The sequence below is a fragment of the Thamnophis elegans genome, chromosome 4 (genome assembly GCF_009769535.1).
Source record: "Thamnophis elegans isolate rThaEle1 chromosome 4, rThaEle1.pri, whole genome shotgun sequence".
Taxonomy (NCBI): Eukaryota; Metazoa; Chordata; class Lepidosauria; order Squamata; family Colubridae; genus Thamnophis; species Thamnophis elegans.
In genome coordinates this window covers 29,990,510-30,007,677 of record NC_045544.1, presented here as the reverse complement: position 1 = coordinate 30,007,677, position 17,168 = coordinate 29,990,510, and the positions used below count along the sequence as shown (strand labels likewise).

Sequence of the window (17,168 nt, the reverse complement as noted above, 5' to 3'; positions counted from 1 at the left end):
AAAAAAAGTCCTACAGGCAAACCGGAAGTTCGGGAACAGACTTCCGGTTTTCTCATAGGGCCGGTTTAAGCCCTCCGGAGCCTTCCAGAGGTTTCCTTGAAGGCTTGGTGGGATGAAAAACGACCCTACGAGCAAACCAGACTCATTTTTCATCCTCTGGAGCCCGCAGGGACAGTTTTTTTGCTTCAGGGAAGCTCTTGAAGCCTCCAAAGGGCCTCGGGGGGTGGGGAGGCTGTTTTCACCCACCCCAGGCTCCTATAAAGCTTCTGGAGCCTGGAGAGGGTGAAAAAAGCATGCAAAAAATTGTGGGGGGGAACACCTGGCATGCATGCTGGGGGTTGCACATTGCATCCCGCACATGACCCCCCTGCACTCCCCCCACTTTTGACACGCGAGCCAAAAAAGGTTCACCATCGCTGTTGTAGGGCAACTTTAGAAGTTACTTTGTATTTGTACAATGGCTGCATTGGATCACAGTTATATATGGTTGAAAATGTTGGTAGCTTTAGATATAGATATACTTTGGGTATATTATTCTCCTGGTTCTATGAATATTAGTTACCTTTACAGAGTGGAATTATGTAGATATACACAGGCAAATATATGTTTGGTTTGGTCTATCCTGTTGATCTAATCATGGGTGGGATTTCTATTCAGATAGTTTATATGAGTATAAATGCAGTGATGGTTATCCATGGTAATTAAAGTATGTTCTTTGTTAATCTGAACCATGGATTCTCTATTTCTAATCAATGTTGTGATTACTATGTATACTATCTTTAGAGCAAATGGCTGAAATTCTTCATAGCAGAAATTGCTACATTGACATTTTCCTGACCATTTTGTTAGAATTATTATGTTTGTACAACAAAACAGATTCCATCTGAGTAATATTTATTTGTAAAATAGCTATGTTTATACAAGGGTTTGGACACAAAGACATTTTCTGCAAATACCACACCCTAAAATATTTTCTTTATCAAGGATATAAGCAGCAGTTTCAAAATGTCACCAGAAAAATATAGCAGCTACGTGATTGTTGCAAACAGTTATATAGCAGATTGGGGTCAAAGTAAACATTTTAACATTTGGATTGAGTATTATAATTTCCCAAGAAACAATGGCAAATTAACACAATACTGGTTTCCAAACGAATCAATGCAGCACTGTTAAATCCTTATAGATTTTCATGACATTTGACTGAGCAGCCTAAGGGCAGTGCTAGTTATGACTTCAGATCTGTGTTGGAAGCTAATTGAGCCCCTACTGATTTCTCAGTGTGGCATAGCCAGGCACTTTCCAATGCACCAGGCTTGGCTACCTCCTGCTGCTGTGGCAGATTTTTGTGTATTATGGATTGTGTGTGTGTAGAGGGGAACGAGGAGGACACTCAGCTTGCTGCATGGGCTTCAAGCAACATCTGGTAATGCTCCAAGATAGTTGTTGGCAATGTTGCTTTTCAAATGGTTTGTGTACATGGTAGCAGAAAGCAGAAATAATAACACGTAGGAAAACATTTCTTAATGCAGTTCATTAAAAAGCAAAAACTTGTGCTACGCAAGTCTCATATACTTTGTTACACAATTTAAAGTAACTCATTTTAGAACATAGAAACAGTACACTTGCCATGTACAGAGATAGTAAGTGCAAATTGCACTTAAAGGCAGCCACGCAGATAATTGGCATTTTTAACAGATAAAAAACTCAGCAACAAATGTTTGTTAGGCACTAAAGCATTCATCTATCACAATTTCATTTATTTTAAAATCATCTGAAATGATTTAGATTTTACATAAATATCTAATTTATTTTTTGATGATGTTGAACTAGTTATCAATGAGTTTTCACTATAAAATATTTCAGTGCAATAGTAAATTCAGTTTCAGCTCTAAGCTTGGAGCACCAAAACATTAAAAGTTTACTTGTACATTTAGAATTGCACATTAAAATGTTAGTAGCCTTTAGTGATATAAAATAGCTGCTTGTGATGCATGTTTGCAATAAGAAAAGGACAGAGAAGTCTAAGACTTTCCTTTCAACCCAGAATATTTATACCATATACTCATACACAATTTCATTTGTGGCAAAGGAAAGTATGGCTGACCTTGCCAAACCTGTCATCTTCCTTCTATCCAAAGAGTTGGAAAAGAGACTCTGAAACAGCGAGTCCATTCTAGGCATGTTATAGCTCCATATTTAGTAACTTCCTCACTTCTGGTTTGGTATGCCCCTTTGCAGAGCATGGAGGGCAGTGGGCTTGAGCAAAAGAATGAAACAAGGCAGAGTTAACAAATAATAGAAATTAGGTGACATGACATCCATATGGGGTACTCTACTCTTGGATGCAGAGATGGAGTAATCATGTTATAATTTTTGTTTCTTCAAATGAACAAGCTGGTTGGAAAACCACCGTTTGTCTAATTGACTTCTCAAGTATTGGGGTTACATCTCAATCTGCCTTTTAAATAATCAGTGGCTCCCAGCACTGGGTTGGTCTGTCCTCACTGGCTGTACTGAGAATTAGGTGGGTTTGATCATATTGTTTTCCCCCTAAAAGAAAAAAAAATAGTTTTAATTTAGTCAGATTATTATGATTTATCTTTGGATTGAACATTTCAGACATCTTAAAACATCCACTCCTATTGTCTTGTTTTGCAAAGGTATTTCAAAAACACATTACACCATGTAATTATATTATAACCCGACATATGATTTATATGTAGTCTTGGACTTACGACCACAATAGAACCCAACATTTCTGTTGTTAAGCAAGACAATTGTAAAGGGAATTTTGCCCTTTCTTGCCACAGTTGTTAACTGAATTACTGTAGTTGTTAAGTTAGTAACAGGGTTAAACGAATCTGGTTTCCCATTGACTTGCTTGTCAGAAGTTCACAAAAGATGATTACATGACCTCAGGACACTAAAACTGTCACAAACCAGTTGCCAAACATTCAACATTTGATCACATGACTATGAGATGCTGCAACAATCATGTGAAAAACATTTTTCAGTGTCATTGTAACTCCAAATGATCACTAAAACAAAAGGTAGGTCAAGAACTACCTGTACAAGTGCTTAGTTATCAAGCAAATATTTTTAGCTTCAGTTGGGGGTGGGCTTCAAATTTAGAAATCTGTTTTATAATCATAGGAATGTCATTTCCCAGTTTTAAATATAGTTACTTCTAGAGTTGGATGAAAAGAACTACTGGAATTGTGTGTATCTGAAATATTATTTTGTAGCTAATTTTGGGTATACCTTTTTTAAATTAAATGTCCATTCCACCTATCTTCACCCATGGATCATAAGCTGGATATATTAATATCTCAGGCAATTTCTCACTGAAATCTTGGCCAGATCCCCAATGTCTTCAGCTTCATCAAACTAACTTTATAACATTTATAGGTTACAGACTTCAAATCATGGTTGAACTGACACAAATATTTGCCAGTTTTAATTATCTATGATCTGAAAATGTTTTTCTGACATGCTTTCTGGTTAGGAAAATCAGTGAGTTAATTCTGCTGCATGCCAAATGCATCCAAGAACAAGGGTAGGGCCAGTTTTTTTCTGCAGCTGGAAATATAGATGTGTGCCATCTGGCTTGTACTTGCAGGACAGATGGTAAAAGCACCTTATGGTTGAAAATAAATCCATTCCTTACGTATTAAACATATAGAAGCTTCAGAAGCATTTTGGTGTATCTCATGGGGGAAGCATATAAAGAAAAATTCTTATCGATGCTATTTATTAAAAATTCCCCACAAGCTTATCTGTAAAAATTTAATTGGCAAGAAGCAATTTTAGTAATGTATAAATGGATAAAAGTATGAGATATAAAATTAAGTGTCTTGGAATAGTTCTATTAGTTTCCTGAAATACTAATGATATTTTTATTTATTTTATTTATATTCCATATTTATAAGCTGCCCATTTCCCTAAGTATAGGACAGCTTAAAGTATTGTTATGCAGATTAGTTCTATGAAACATAGCTAGTTCTTGCACTCCTATATGTAACCACCTGGGCCTAAAAACCATGAAACTGATGGATTTGTTCTGAATAGATGTACCTAGGATCATGCTGTTATTGTTACCTTTCGTATCCTCCAGAGGGCACACTTACATTATGAGCTGCAAACTTGTACACTAGGATATGATTTTATGTCTTTAAAGGTACGACCTTTAAACTTTGAGGAGTCAATATATATCGTTTTTTTTAGATTAATAACAAAAACAGCAATGTAGAAAGGAGCTTTGATACAAATAACAAATCCTACATTTATTCCTGAATCACAGAGTGATTTTTATACTTTCACATCTATTCCAATGTTTTAGATGAATCAGACTTGCTATAAAATAAATTTATTTTCCTCTAGCAATAGGTATTGTTTCTCAAGAGTTTTTTCCCCTGAGAAATCTCATGTAAATTATGATTACAGGATTAGCATTTGATTTCTTACATTCATTTACTTGTAATACTATACAAAATAAAAACTTCATCAGTTTGCGTTAGGTATAAGGCAGTGGTGGGATTCAAATAATTTAACAACCGGTTGTCTGCCCTAATGACCAGCTGGGTAGGCATGGCTCGATGGTCATGTGTCCAACTCAACGTCACTCAGGTCGATGGGCACTTCGACTTAGATGTTAAAATGTAATAAAGGTTAACTAGAGAGGCAGTTTCTGTAAGCAGGGCAATAAAGATTAGGCTAGAAACAACACTAGAATGTTTCTTCCTGCCTTCTCTACAGGATTAGCCCTGTAAAGTGGAAAAAAACAAAATAAGATTTCTTCCAACAACTGGTTCTCCAAACTGCTTAGAAAGTTAAAAGCCGGTTCTCCCGAATAGGTGCAAACTGGCTGAATCCCACCACTGGTATAAGGGTTCAAAAGCTGCCCGTTTAGAAGCTGCTTCTTCATTGCAATTTTAAAAGAAAAAGTCTTGTGTACAATCAAGTCAGAAAACCAACAAAAAGCAATGCCCTTTATTTTAGAACATTCTCTTGGATTTCAAAAAATACTAATTAAACACTTCCCTTTAGTCAAGCACCGGGCGTGTTTCTTCCTTTGAGGCCATTATGGTTTTATTTTTGTTTTTGTAATTGCTGATTTTTAAAAAAATACTTGTTTGTAGTTTAATAATAATTCATATCATCATGCTAATTCATTATTCATAAATAATTCAAGGTGATTGAATTATTATAACTACTCTTGCTATTATTTGAACACCAGATGATAAATGGAGCTTTATCATACTTGTTACATGAGCTAATACGAGAAACTTATTTTTACTATTTACCATATGAAAATTAATTTTCATTAACCAGAGTTCATCACTTAGCATTAAAAATGTCTTACCTTTAATATCTAATACTAAATTTTGTTTCATTTTGCTGTAAATCTTGCCATCAGAATTAAAACTCCAGTTTTGCTTTTCATCGTTTTGCTGAAGGGCCAGGCCCAACTTTGTACCAGGGGTGATCAAATTTCCTACAATCGTTAAGCAGATGTCTTCTGCTCCCTGTGCAAGGAAACAGCATCAGTTAGAGCCCACTTCACACTATCCCACAAGTAATTGGTCACATGATTGGATAAAAAGCAAGTATTTCTGAGGGGTCTTTAGTGCTCTCTGAACTTGGCTGTTTTCTTGCAAATGTTTCATTACCCAAACTAGGTAACATCCTCAGTACCAGTCCTGACTAGCACTGAGGATGTTACCTAGTTTGGGTAATGAAATGTCTGCAAGAAAACAGCCAAGCTCAGAGAGCACCAAGGACCCCTCATGTCAACCCTGAGCTACAAATATTCTCTTTTATTAGCAGATATTTTTATTTACTACTTGGAAATTTATTCATGCCAAAAGGATTCTCAATATGATGTTTAAAGATTTCAGTTTCATCATTACTTAAATAACATATCTTTCTAGATTTCTGCAAACATTCAGTATTTTAAAAACATAATATTCAGTTATGTGAAATTCAAGATATATCACATTTATAACTCAGTTAATATAAATGATCTCACCAGTTCAACCTGCTTAGCATCATTAAATTGCAAGTAAGCAATAGGCCTTAGCTTCTTTTTAAACCTATGCTTTTGGAGCTACTATAAAACCTGTTTTTGTTCTCAGCCTAGTGGCCTCCTCTTTTTTAAATAGGAGATTCTATGAGATTGCATTTTAACACGAAGGAAAGGCCTCTTCCCAATCCTGCCAAGAATTGGTTGCAAGAATTCCAGCAAGAATGTTGTTTTAGGTGGGGCATTAAAATTAACACCTTCACTTTTTTTAGTCTGTTGCAAGCTACAGCTCCTCATCTTTCCATGTTCAAACATGTTCTTGCAAAGGAGGAACCTTTTCCGTTCTGAGACAGGTTCATGGGATGATAATATAGTTGAGAAATCTCTCCCTTTGGAAGGATGCTTTGGGAGATGTTACCCAGCTGTAAACAAGAGATCAACACATAGCTTGCCACTTGACTATCTTCAATGGATTTGATGTTAACAAGTTTGTACACTGTTAAACATGAAGACTGAAGAAGGCTGCAAATCGGCTCCTGGATCAATTGGCCAGATTTAACTGACAGGCAATTTAAATAGAAAGCCTCAATGTACGATTGAAGTTTGCAATTGGATTCAAGAAGTGCAAATTACGTTCTGAAGAACTGGGAATCAAGAGGTTCAACAGGTTTGGGCATCTGAGAAATAACTACATAAATAAATTGGTAACTGAACAATTATTTCTACTCTCAAAAACTTTCTACAATTTTACAGACAATTCTGTTTTGTTATTAATTGCTATGGGTCAGCAATGACAGACATATTAAATTTGCTTTTCTGAAAGGCTCAAAATCCTAATCAAAGCCAAAGACAAGACAAAAGAAATAAGAATCATATAGTGCCCTCTTCCTCATTTCTAGCTAATTCCTGCAAATATGTGCACTGTTGCAACTCATATTTTTTAATAGTCTTGCTAGTGCTTGAAGATAGATCCATGATGGTGAACCTATGGCATGTGTGTGCCACAGGTGGCATGCAGAGCATTCTTTGCGGGCACGCCAGTCATCACCCCAGCCCAGTATCACCAGGCATGTGCCCGTGTCTCCTGTTGGGCAGCTGGTCTTCGGGTCTCTGCCATGCATGTGCGGGGTGCATGCATGGGGGTGCTCACATTGCATTTTGGGCCTCACATGGTGCCCCTATGCCCCATTTTGGACCTGAAAAACCTGCACCAACCTGGAAGCAAAAAATGGGCAAGAGGAGGTGGGGGCACATGCGTGGGACGGCAAGGGAGTACGGCGGTCACATGTGCATTCGCAGGGGTTTGGTGTGCACTTGTGGGGTCGCACATTCAAGTGTTGGGAGGGACACATGGGGGTCATGCGCACATGCACGTGGGGGTGTCATGCATGCATTGCATTATGGGTGCTGGTACGCGGGTGCGCTGTCGCACACACTTTTGGCACACAACAATAAAAAGGTTAGCCATCGCTGAGATAGATGTTCACGAAATAGAGAGGTGAATCTAAGATTCAACTGCTAAGTAATATAAACAAATACATCAATGAAGGGGGAAAACATGTATATATAGTCCATTTTTTTGTTTGTAATTTCAGGAATTGTTATGGAACCACATAACTAGAATTATATCCTATTTTAGAAGAAAACAGATTAGTAGATTGGTCATTAGCAGCACCCAAGTATACTGAGACAGACACCAAGGCCCTTGCATCATGACATGACAAAAATTCTTAGATAATTACTTTCCCATTGCCGAGCCTTACAGGGGATTGTCTCCAAATCTCCTGCCACTTTTTGTTTCCCTCCTTTGTTTACCCAGCAGGTAACACTTTTAGAGGGGAACCAACCCAGTTACTGCCCACATAGCCACATTCCAAATGCAATTCTGCTGGATTAGGTCTATCTAGAAAGAAGACTTCTTGGCAGTAATGACATGCCAGACAGGTTGAGTCTTTTAGCTTGGTAAAAGAGAGGCATCAGCTGGAGGCACTGTGAGAATGGCCTAGTTCTTCTCAATCCTGCTAAGGATTTGTTATAGCTATAATTAATAGAAAGAAGAAACTTAACTGTAATGAAAACTAATGATAGAAATCGCTGAAGAATAATAAAAAGAGGCTTGTTGGTCACAGACTGTATTTACTAAGTAAATAAACAAAAAGAGAAACAGGGTGGACTCCTTTCAATTACCGTATTTTTCAGAGTATGAGTATAAGTATTCCCTCAAAAAAGAGGCTGAAAATCTGGGTGCATCTTATACACTGAATACAGCATTTTTTCCTCCCCAAACCCTGCCCCCTTCACCAAAAATGCATAGCTTTTAGGAGGCTTTCAGAGTGCTCCTGGGGGCTGGGGAAGGCAGAAATAAGCCAAAAATGGGCTGTTTTTGCTTGTTTTTGCCCCGAAGCACTCTACAAGCCTCCTAAAGACTATTCATGCCCTTTTTTGGGGGAAAAATGGGTCCATTTTCACGAAAAACAGGCTGTTTTTGGAGTGCAAACCCTTTTTAAAAAAATTTGCTTCTTCAAAACCTTGGTGCATCTTATACTCTGGCGCGTCTTATACTCCGAAAAATATGGTACTTTTTTTTCCTGTGTGGAAGCAATACCTGTTTTCTGTTTGTCTTATGGAAAGTCTGTCAAATATGCTGAATTGTATTCTACAGCAAGTTATGTTTCATACAGAACCTACCCTACACTTGATGAATCCATCTTGATAAAACCAGATCTGATCTCCAGATTTATTGTCTTCTACAGCTTGTATCCTCAGAAGACTCAAGTCATCCATATTTCCATCAGCTGCCATGAATTTTCCAGTCTCTTTGTTTCTGAGTCTAAAGTAGACTTGTTTCTGAAATGTAATTAGTTTTCTTTAACAATAATAAAACACCTTCAAGATTTAGCACGTCCCCCTTTTTCTCTTAAACTAATGTTAATATTATTAAAGGGGAACATAACTAAAATATATGTGCACATTTGTGAACTATATTTTGAATATTAATTTTACTGTACATATTTATCTTATTTCATATTGGAAACAACATGCAGATTAACATCGTATTTTGTTTAGACTTGATTGATAATATACACAATGAAAACATGAGTTTTCCTAAAATTGATGTCTAAATAACTTTTATGAAGAAGCCTCATGTTAAATATTTAAGTTTTCCATAAGGAAGTAAAATGAAATCTATTAAGTGGTTGAGACATTTTAAGTAAATAATCACACCTATTACATTTTTTTGCACAAAAACATATACATTTTGAAAAAGAGAGGAAAACATGGCATTATTTTTAAAATGTACTACCCAAAATCGGAGAACTGAATTAAATCCTAATTTTTAAATTTAAAAAAAATAACTTGAGGACAAGAAATATGCGATTTTAGCATTCAGTATCAATAATAAAAGATATGTCTAAAACCTCAGAATGAGGTTGGCATGAAATACTGAATAGACTCACTAGTGATTTTATTCAGGGCTTACATGTGAAAGGCAATATGCTTACTTTTTAATTCAGCGATGAAATTTTGAACAAAACTGGATGGTAGAATGAAAATCACCATTTAAAAGTCCTAAAGACCATAGTTTTCATAATATTCATAGAAGATAAAAATCACATGATTTGTATCATGTGATTTAAATAGTACTCAGGTGGAATATTAATGCAAAGAAACAATACTGGAAGAGAAGTTGAATGAAGATGATAGAATAATAAAGAATTCATCACAAGCTTTGATATCCCAAATTGGGCATGTAGTACCTTTCTTACCTGCAATAAAGGTCGTAGGGAACCAATTTTGTGATAGCCACTTGTCTCTTTCCAGTTTGATATTTTTTTAGGCGTTAGTAAAATCTGACGGCCTTTATAATTATGATGTTCATAAATAATCCATCTGAAAAAAATCTCTCGTTATTAAATCTGTAAAATAATGCTTTCACTAAAATATATCTTCTTAAAAAAATCATAACTTCATAGTTATCTATTAGGGGGATATTTTAGAATTAATTTCAAGTATATCATTACACTTGTCAGTATATTTCCTATGACATTCTATAAGAGTTCTTCCAAAGTCTGTTTTATGTCTATTTTGTATTACATAATGATTTCACATGTTTGGGCCTAACAAAGCCAATTCATGTGTTTGAACCTAATAAAGCCATAATGCTTAATAGGCTCTTAGAAAACAAGATTGTGTCACCAAGAAATAGGTTCTAGCCCTCCTCATTTGTACAATAACATAGTTTTATACTGATTCATTAAAGTAATTTTCAGAGGATCTGTGGGAGCACGCATTAACAGCTAAATAATTATTATGTCTGAATCCTTGAAGCATGATTTAAGTTTATGATTTTAGATTGGCTAAATCCAATGATTGAATGAGCAGATTTTTCCTCCTGCAGTTTCTGATTCTCCAAATTAGTTATGCATATTTCCAGAAGTCTCTCGAATAGATTTTGAGAATTCATAAAGAAGTCTGATTAATTTTTTTCTGTTCTATCAATTGAAGGAGTTTTAATGGAAATGGTTCTACCTTAAGGCACCATGATGGAGACACTTTCTTTTAAAAAAACATTCAAATACACAGAAAAACGATGTTTAATTTTTTTTTAACATCTACCTTTAATAAATCTGTGACAAAATCATATCAATTGTGTGAAATTGTAAGTATTATTTTTCTGGAATTATATTAAAAACACCAAAATAGTTCTGCTATTTTCTGTAACATAAACATCTAAGAAAAAGTTTGTTTGGTTTAGTTCCCTGGGTAAATCTGAAACAAGTAATTGTCAATTGTGTGTGCCTAGCTTGACAAAAAGACAGGTATATACACTTTCATATAGACATTGGAACGATATATTAAAGGAAGCATTATAGGAAATCTTATTTAAATTCTACAAGTAATAAATGTTCAAGTTCAAATTAGAACTTACATGCCACCATGGACGTCTACTGAAGCAATATGAGGATTGTAGCCAAGAAATTGGAGATTCACTATTTCTGTAATGAATTCAAATTTCTTTCCTCTGAAGTTTTCTTTTTCAAAAAGGGTTATGACTGGCTCAGAAAGTTCCTGTTGTTGTTTTTTAAAAAGGGAGGTCTTAAGTTATTGTTTTGCCACCAGGGAATTATAGTGCTAATATTCTAGACCAATGATGGCGAGCCTGCGTGCGCCTGTCAGGGCTGCAACCCGGAAGGAGTTGCCAGGAAATGAACTTCCAGTTCCCAGCGTGTGCATGTGCACCAGCCACCTGGTCTTCCGGTTTCTGGCACTGCCGCACACACAAAGGCCAGTTGATCATCAGGCACGTATGCACACCAGAAACCTGGAAGAGGAATGGGTGACGCCATGTGACACTTTGGGCATGCGTGCCATAGCTTCGCCATCACAGTTCTAGGCAGAAAAAAGTGATATATACATGAAACACTGCAAGTGACTTTTAAACGTTTCTATCTTTTCCCACTTCATTTACTGGGAATTAGCAATAGCAATAGCAGTTAGACTTATATACCGCTTCATAGGGCTTTCAGCCCTCTCTAAGCGGTTTACAGAGTCAGCATATCGCCCCCACAGTCTGGATCCTCATTTTACCCACCTCGGAAGGATGGAAGGCTGAGTCAATCTTGAGCCGATGAGATTTGAACTGCTGAACTGCAGCTAACAGTCAGCTGAAGTGGCTGCAGTACTGCACTCTAACCACTGCGCCACCTCAGCTCCATGAACCATTGAACCATTGTTCAGTCCCCAGGAATAAGTCAACATCTTTAAAGCTTTAAGTTTTCCTAAATGATTTAAATATTTATCTTTTCAAATAATTCCATCATACAAAACTGCCCGGATGGCAAAGTCTAGAATAAAGGACTTTGCTCATTGAAAAGGTATTCCAGGTGTGGGAGGAAAACAAGGAGGGGAAGCAAGGGGATTACTTGCAACCACACCTTTCCTTCTTAGCTGACATTTTAATGAGTCAGCAGTAGCTGGGTCTCCAGAATTCAAATTGCAAATTGTTGGCATCTGGAATATTTATAAAAAAAAATTTATTGCTAGTGCCACGAAGTTAGAATTCCAAAAGACTTGTTTTCTCTGAGGAAGAATTACTAATAAAATCATACAATTTTCCAAACAAAATGTTTGGAATCAGTGGAAACCAGATTTCTTGGACTTGGTGATTCTTAGTGGACTTTAGTGAATCACTGAACCTTCATTTGCAAGGAGCTAATTTTATGTATTATATAACTGACTTTCCACAGCAAGTATCTGCTGCCTTAAACCATTAAACCAAATAGACCATTTTTTAATGTTGTTAATTTATATCAGTGTATAAACAGTTTCATTCTGGTTTATTTTAATAATCATAGATAAAAGTGCAATATGTAGCCTTACTTCATCTACACATCCCTTTAATTCTATAATAAATACCAGATGCATTGTTGTGTGAAAAAAATCATTTAGCAAAAAGAGCACCTTTCAGTCCAAGTTCACATTACTCTAATCCTAAAAGTAATCTTTGCTTTGGGGTTGAATTTATTCTGTTCAAATGGGTGCAACCTTTTTTTCAAACTCAAAGCAGACTTGTTTGGATTCTCCAGGGACAAATTAATACACTCTTCAAGTACGATTATGTCTACTAGTGTTGACTTAAGCTTTCATCTAAGAAAAACGGAGGGGCGTAAACATGTTGAAATTCCAGCCCATGTTTATCATCGCTCTTAATACCCACACAATTATCTTTCTCTGTCAATTTTGTAAAACTTCTTTATTTTTCTTTCCGTATTATTCCAGCCAATTAGTAACATACTGTAACCAAGAAAACATTATGGTATTATGGAGTTCAACTTAGTGATGTCTTCTCAGATTGTGCTACAAGTAGTCAAGTCAAGTAGGCTGCAATACCCAAGGATATCTTTTGCTCTACTTTATCTCAAAGACATACACCCCAGGAAGGAGTAGATGTAGCTAGCCTCTAGGCTGAACACACATAGATGGAAGTTTGGTTTCTAGTTCTGTACTCAAAGAGGACTTAGCAGAAAGGACCTTCTCTTCCTCTTCTCTAAATGATCTCATTGCAAACTTTCACTTGAAGCTGCTTTGCTTTTAATTGAACTCCAGTACTAGAAACTGAGTTGCTCTAGGGTGAAAAATGCAGGTAGTCCTCAACTTACAACAGTTCGGTTAGTGACCATTCAAAGATACAACAGCACTGAAAAAGTGACTTATGACCATTTTTTTACACTTCCAACCATTGCAATATTTCTAGGGTCATGTGATCCAAATTCAGGCGCTTGGCAACTGGTTCATATTTATGACAGTTGCAATGTCCTGGGGTTAGCTTTTATGACCTTCTGACAAGCAAAGTCAATAGGGAAACCAGGTTCACTTAACAACCATGTTACGAACTTAACTGTAATGATTCATTTAACAACTGTGGCAAGAAAGGTCATAAAATGGGGCAAAACTCATTTAACAAATGTTTTACTTAGCAACATAAATTTTGGGCTGAATTGTGGTCATTCCCCGAGGACTACCTGTACTTTAAGCTAGTGAGATGAGTGAGCTATGTTTTTGTTTTACATTTTTACTTATTTCTGAGCCGAGGTGGTACAGTGGTTAAATGCAGCACTGCAGGCTACTTCAGCTGACTGCAGTTCTGCAGTTCGGCTGTTCAAATCTCACCGGCTCAGGGTTGACTCAGCCTTCCATCCTTCCGAGGTGGGTAAAATGAGGACCCGGATTGTTGTTGGGGGCAATATGCTGACTATGTAAACCGCTTAGAGAGGGCTGAAAGCCCTATGAAGCGGTATATAAGTCTAACTGCTATTGCTATTGCTATTTGTGTTTATACTATTTACAAATCATGTCATCCTAAAAGATTCTGGGAAGCATATATTAACAAAACAAATCAGGATTTAGTTGCAAAGTCAACTCTGAAAAAGAAGATGGGGTTATCAAAGAATTAACTATTATTTTTGTTCACTAACGGAATGATAGAATAACAACTTTCTAAACAAATTAACAATCTGTAGTTAAAAGTATCCAGAATCAAAGATATTATTACTCAGAATTATAACTCATGATCTCACTGCTATGCCTCAAATAAACCATTCACAAAGATTTTGAAGCCTCGCCCTTTTCTAACGTACTTCGCTACGAAACTCTTTTTCACAACTTACAATATTTACAACTTGTAACGATTTCAAGCATGTTTGGGGTAGGCAACCCATTGAAGACAGATCAGGATAGGCTCCTTCTTCTAACACATACTGATTCCCAGAGAAATTTTCTTTATCATATGCAATCCAACTACAATAAAAAAGGGAAGTAAGAACATAAGATAGATTTTAAATAATTTCAAGATTGAAACCTGCTGACAAGACTGCTGAGCCAAATGCAGCAACTATTTGGTATTTCTATTCATTATTTATTTGGTGAAGACTAGGGATAGAAAGGGGACATGGTGGCTCAGTGGCTAAGACACTGAGCTTGTTGATCAGAAGGTTTGAATCCCTAGCGCCACGTAACTGAGTAAGCTCCCATTACTTGTCCCAGCTTCTGCCAAACTAGCAGTTCGAAAGCATGTAAAAAATGCAAGTAGAAAAATAAGGACCACTTTGGTGGGAAGGTAACAATGCTCCATGCACTTTTGGCGTTTAGGCATGCCGGCCACATAACAATGGAGACATCTTTGGACAGCACTGGCTCTTTGGCTTAGAAATGGAGATAAGCACTGCCCAATGGAGCAGGAAACAACTAGCATGCATGTGCTGGGGAACCTTTACCTTACCTTACCTTAGGGATAGAAACCAGATTTTTAAGAACAATAATAGGAAATGGTACAATTTACAAAATGGTCAACCATTTTCCTTTATGTACTTAATTGAAAGAGAATCCAGGCAAATGTAAGAGAAATAATTCAAACAGACAACTCATATTCAGAGCTGGGGCAAATGCTTTGGATTTGAGGGAAGAAATATAATCAAGAGCACCTTACAAGAGCTGCAGTCTTAGAATCCTTAGAAAAGAAGGTGATTGAAGTGTTACTGACAAGTCCTCTGACTCACATTTCTCCCTTCAAATGCAAGGCATTAATAAGTTTTATTTATTTTTATGGCTAACAATGCTGATTAGAACATTCTTCAATGTACTTTTGGACTCATCCTTCTGTCATTCATACTAAGTTAAATGTAACTTATTAAAAACAAAAAAACAAAACCCACAGGAAACTCAGAATAGTTGTAGTTGTCCATAAACACCCAGGGACTTGGAGTGGTTCCATGCATCAGCATAAAAGTATGTATCCATCCAGCCCAGTCTAAATGGCTTCCCTTTGTGCCTCTTTCAAAAATGTGCTTCCATAATAGCTTGTTGACTAGAACACATCAAAGTAACTTTTCACTCACCTGCCAGATAATACCTTTGAAGATTTAGCAGGAAATTCCACAATTTGAGAAACATCTTTCTCAAGTATTTGACTGCTGCCTTGGAACTCTGGTTCTGAAAATAACTGGACCTTTAAAGATAACAGAGATCATATAGATTGACAATACATCCAGACATAATCCGTCTATTCTCTCTTGATACAAATGAGGCAGATTCAAATATGCAGCCTATATATATATAATATAATCCTTCCTGGATTATCTTTATACTCGGCAAACTATTCTATCAGCAACTCTCCCCACACCCCAATTCTTCACTTTTCTTAAGTCACTATACTTCTGACTTGGCTTTCATTCCATATCGCCTATGCAAAATATTTGATTATTTTTACCTTAAAATTTTCCATATGATCATTGATATCCTAAAAAAAATAATACAGAGAACAAAAAATAAGAAAATGACACCAGAAAAAATATAATAATTTATGAGTCAGGAAAAACATTTTAAAAAACTGTGATAGTTTTTTAAAAGAAGAGGTATCTTCTTACCAAAAGTATAGGTTGAACTGAAGATATCTTATTATTCTTTGCCCCCCAAGCTTCACAGCTGGTGTACATTCCTTTATCAAGAATATATTGTTCTCCTGTAAAGTCAGGGTTTTCATAAGCCACCCACCTAAAAGAGTGTCAATTATATTTTATTATATAAATTATATAAAATGATTTTAGTGGAACGTAACATTTATATATATGGCTTGCCTCTGTGCATAATTTTTTTCAGTCCACTTAACAAATAACTCAGATTTTAAAGGACTCAGTGACTATTTTCATGCAGGATTTGTAGGAAACTGCTTTGTTCAGACTCTGCCATTCATATAACACTTTAGGAAACTTTTATACTTTTTCCTACTATTATGCAATTTGAAAACACAATCCTACCTCCTTTAGGAGTATCTCCTATTGAACTCAATTCAGTTTCGGGACTGACATGTTAATAATGAAGTTAAGGCTATTTTTCATTGAACACATGTGAAATTACATATAGGTTCCTTTAGTAAAGAGTTTGTATGTTGCACCCCCCCCCCCCCCCAAAAAAATCTCCAAGTGTTACCTCAAAATGTCCTGAGATATTATAAAAGTGACGGTTATGTGCTTTGGCTGCTTCTGTCTCTTATTTTGTTTATTCTTATGGATGATGTTTAACTATCTGGTAATTAATTGATTAATGTTTATTCTGATATATAAACCCAGACATAGCTGTAAATTGCTTGGCCAAAGTGATAAGGTATGAACAACATGTTAACCATTAAGTCCAACCAGGCATGTTTGCACGTAAACCTGAACTCAAAGTTTTGAAAACAGTCCAGGCCTGGCTGGTTCTCAAAGATATTAGCCTTTTCATTCTATAAACAACATGCTACTCCTATTGCATTAATGCAGAATTTAAAACATGAATATGGTGTTGTGCTGAGAATCTAAATAAAGAATAATGGTTTCTCCATTCTGCAGTAAGACTATCATGAAAATGTATTGCATGATTTTTGCCAGCTTCAATTTTCCTCCTTACTCCCTTAATCTGTGCTTTCTCAACAGAACAAATACAGTACAGTAGCCTGCTTTTTTGAACTGCTATTGAAACAGAAAAAAAAAACATTTTGAGTGTCCTTTAAATTGTTTAAATATAAGGTATGGTTCAGTGGTGGGTTTCAAAATTTTTTAGAACCTCTTCTGTAGGTGTGGCCTGCTTTGTGGGAGTGGCTTTCTGGCCATGT

General features: G+C 36.2%; 1 protein-coding gene across 1 annotated transcript in view; it reads right to left on the bottom strand.

Annotated features, from left to right (window-relative positions):
* Positions 1 to 899: 899 nt before the first annotated feature.
* The window catches only part of CRYBG1 (crystallin beta-gamma domain containing 1), a 120,259-nt gene continuing 103,990 nt past the window's right edge, over positions 900 to 17,168 (bottom strand). The window contains exons 15-23 of the mRNA XM_032214799.1: positions 15,946 to 16,072; positions 15,789 to 15,818; positions 15,418 to 15,527; positions 14,191 to 14,320; positions 10,953 to 11,092; positions 9,790 to 9,913; positions 8,711 to 8,869; positions 5,363 to 5,525; positions 900 to 2,550 (exon numbers count right to left, since the gene is read on the bottom strand). Of these exons, the coding sequence (XP_032070690.1) occupies positions 2,462 to 2,550; positions 5,363 to 5,525; positions 8,711 to 8,869; positions 9,790 to 9,913; positions 10,953 to 11,092; positions 14,191 to 14,320; positions 15,418 to 15,527; positions 15,789 to 15,818; positions 15,946 to 16,072 (1,072 nt within the window). The 3' untranslated portion in view covers positions 900 to 2,461. The remainder of the gene's footprint in view (positions 2,551 to 5,362; positions 5,526 to 8,710; positions 8,870 to 9,789; positions 9,914 to 10,952; positions 11,093 to 14,190; positions 14,321 to 15,417; positions 15,528 to 15,788; positions 15,819 to 15,945; positions 16,073 to 17,168) is intronic.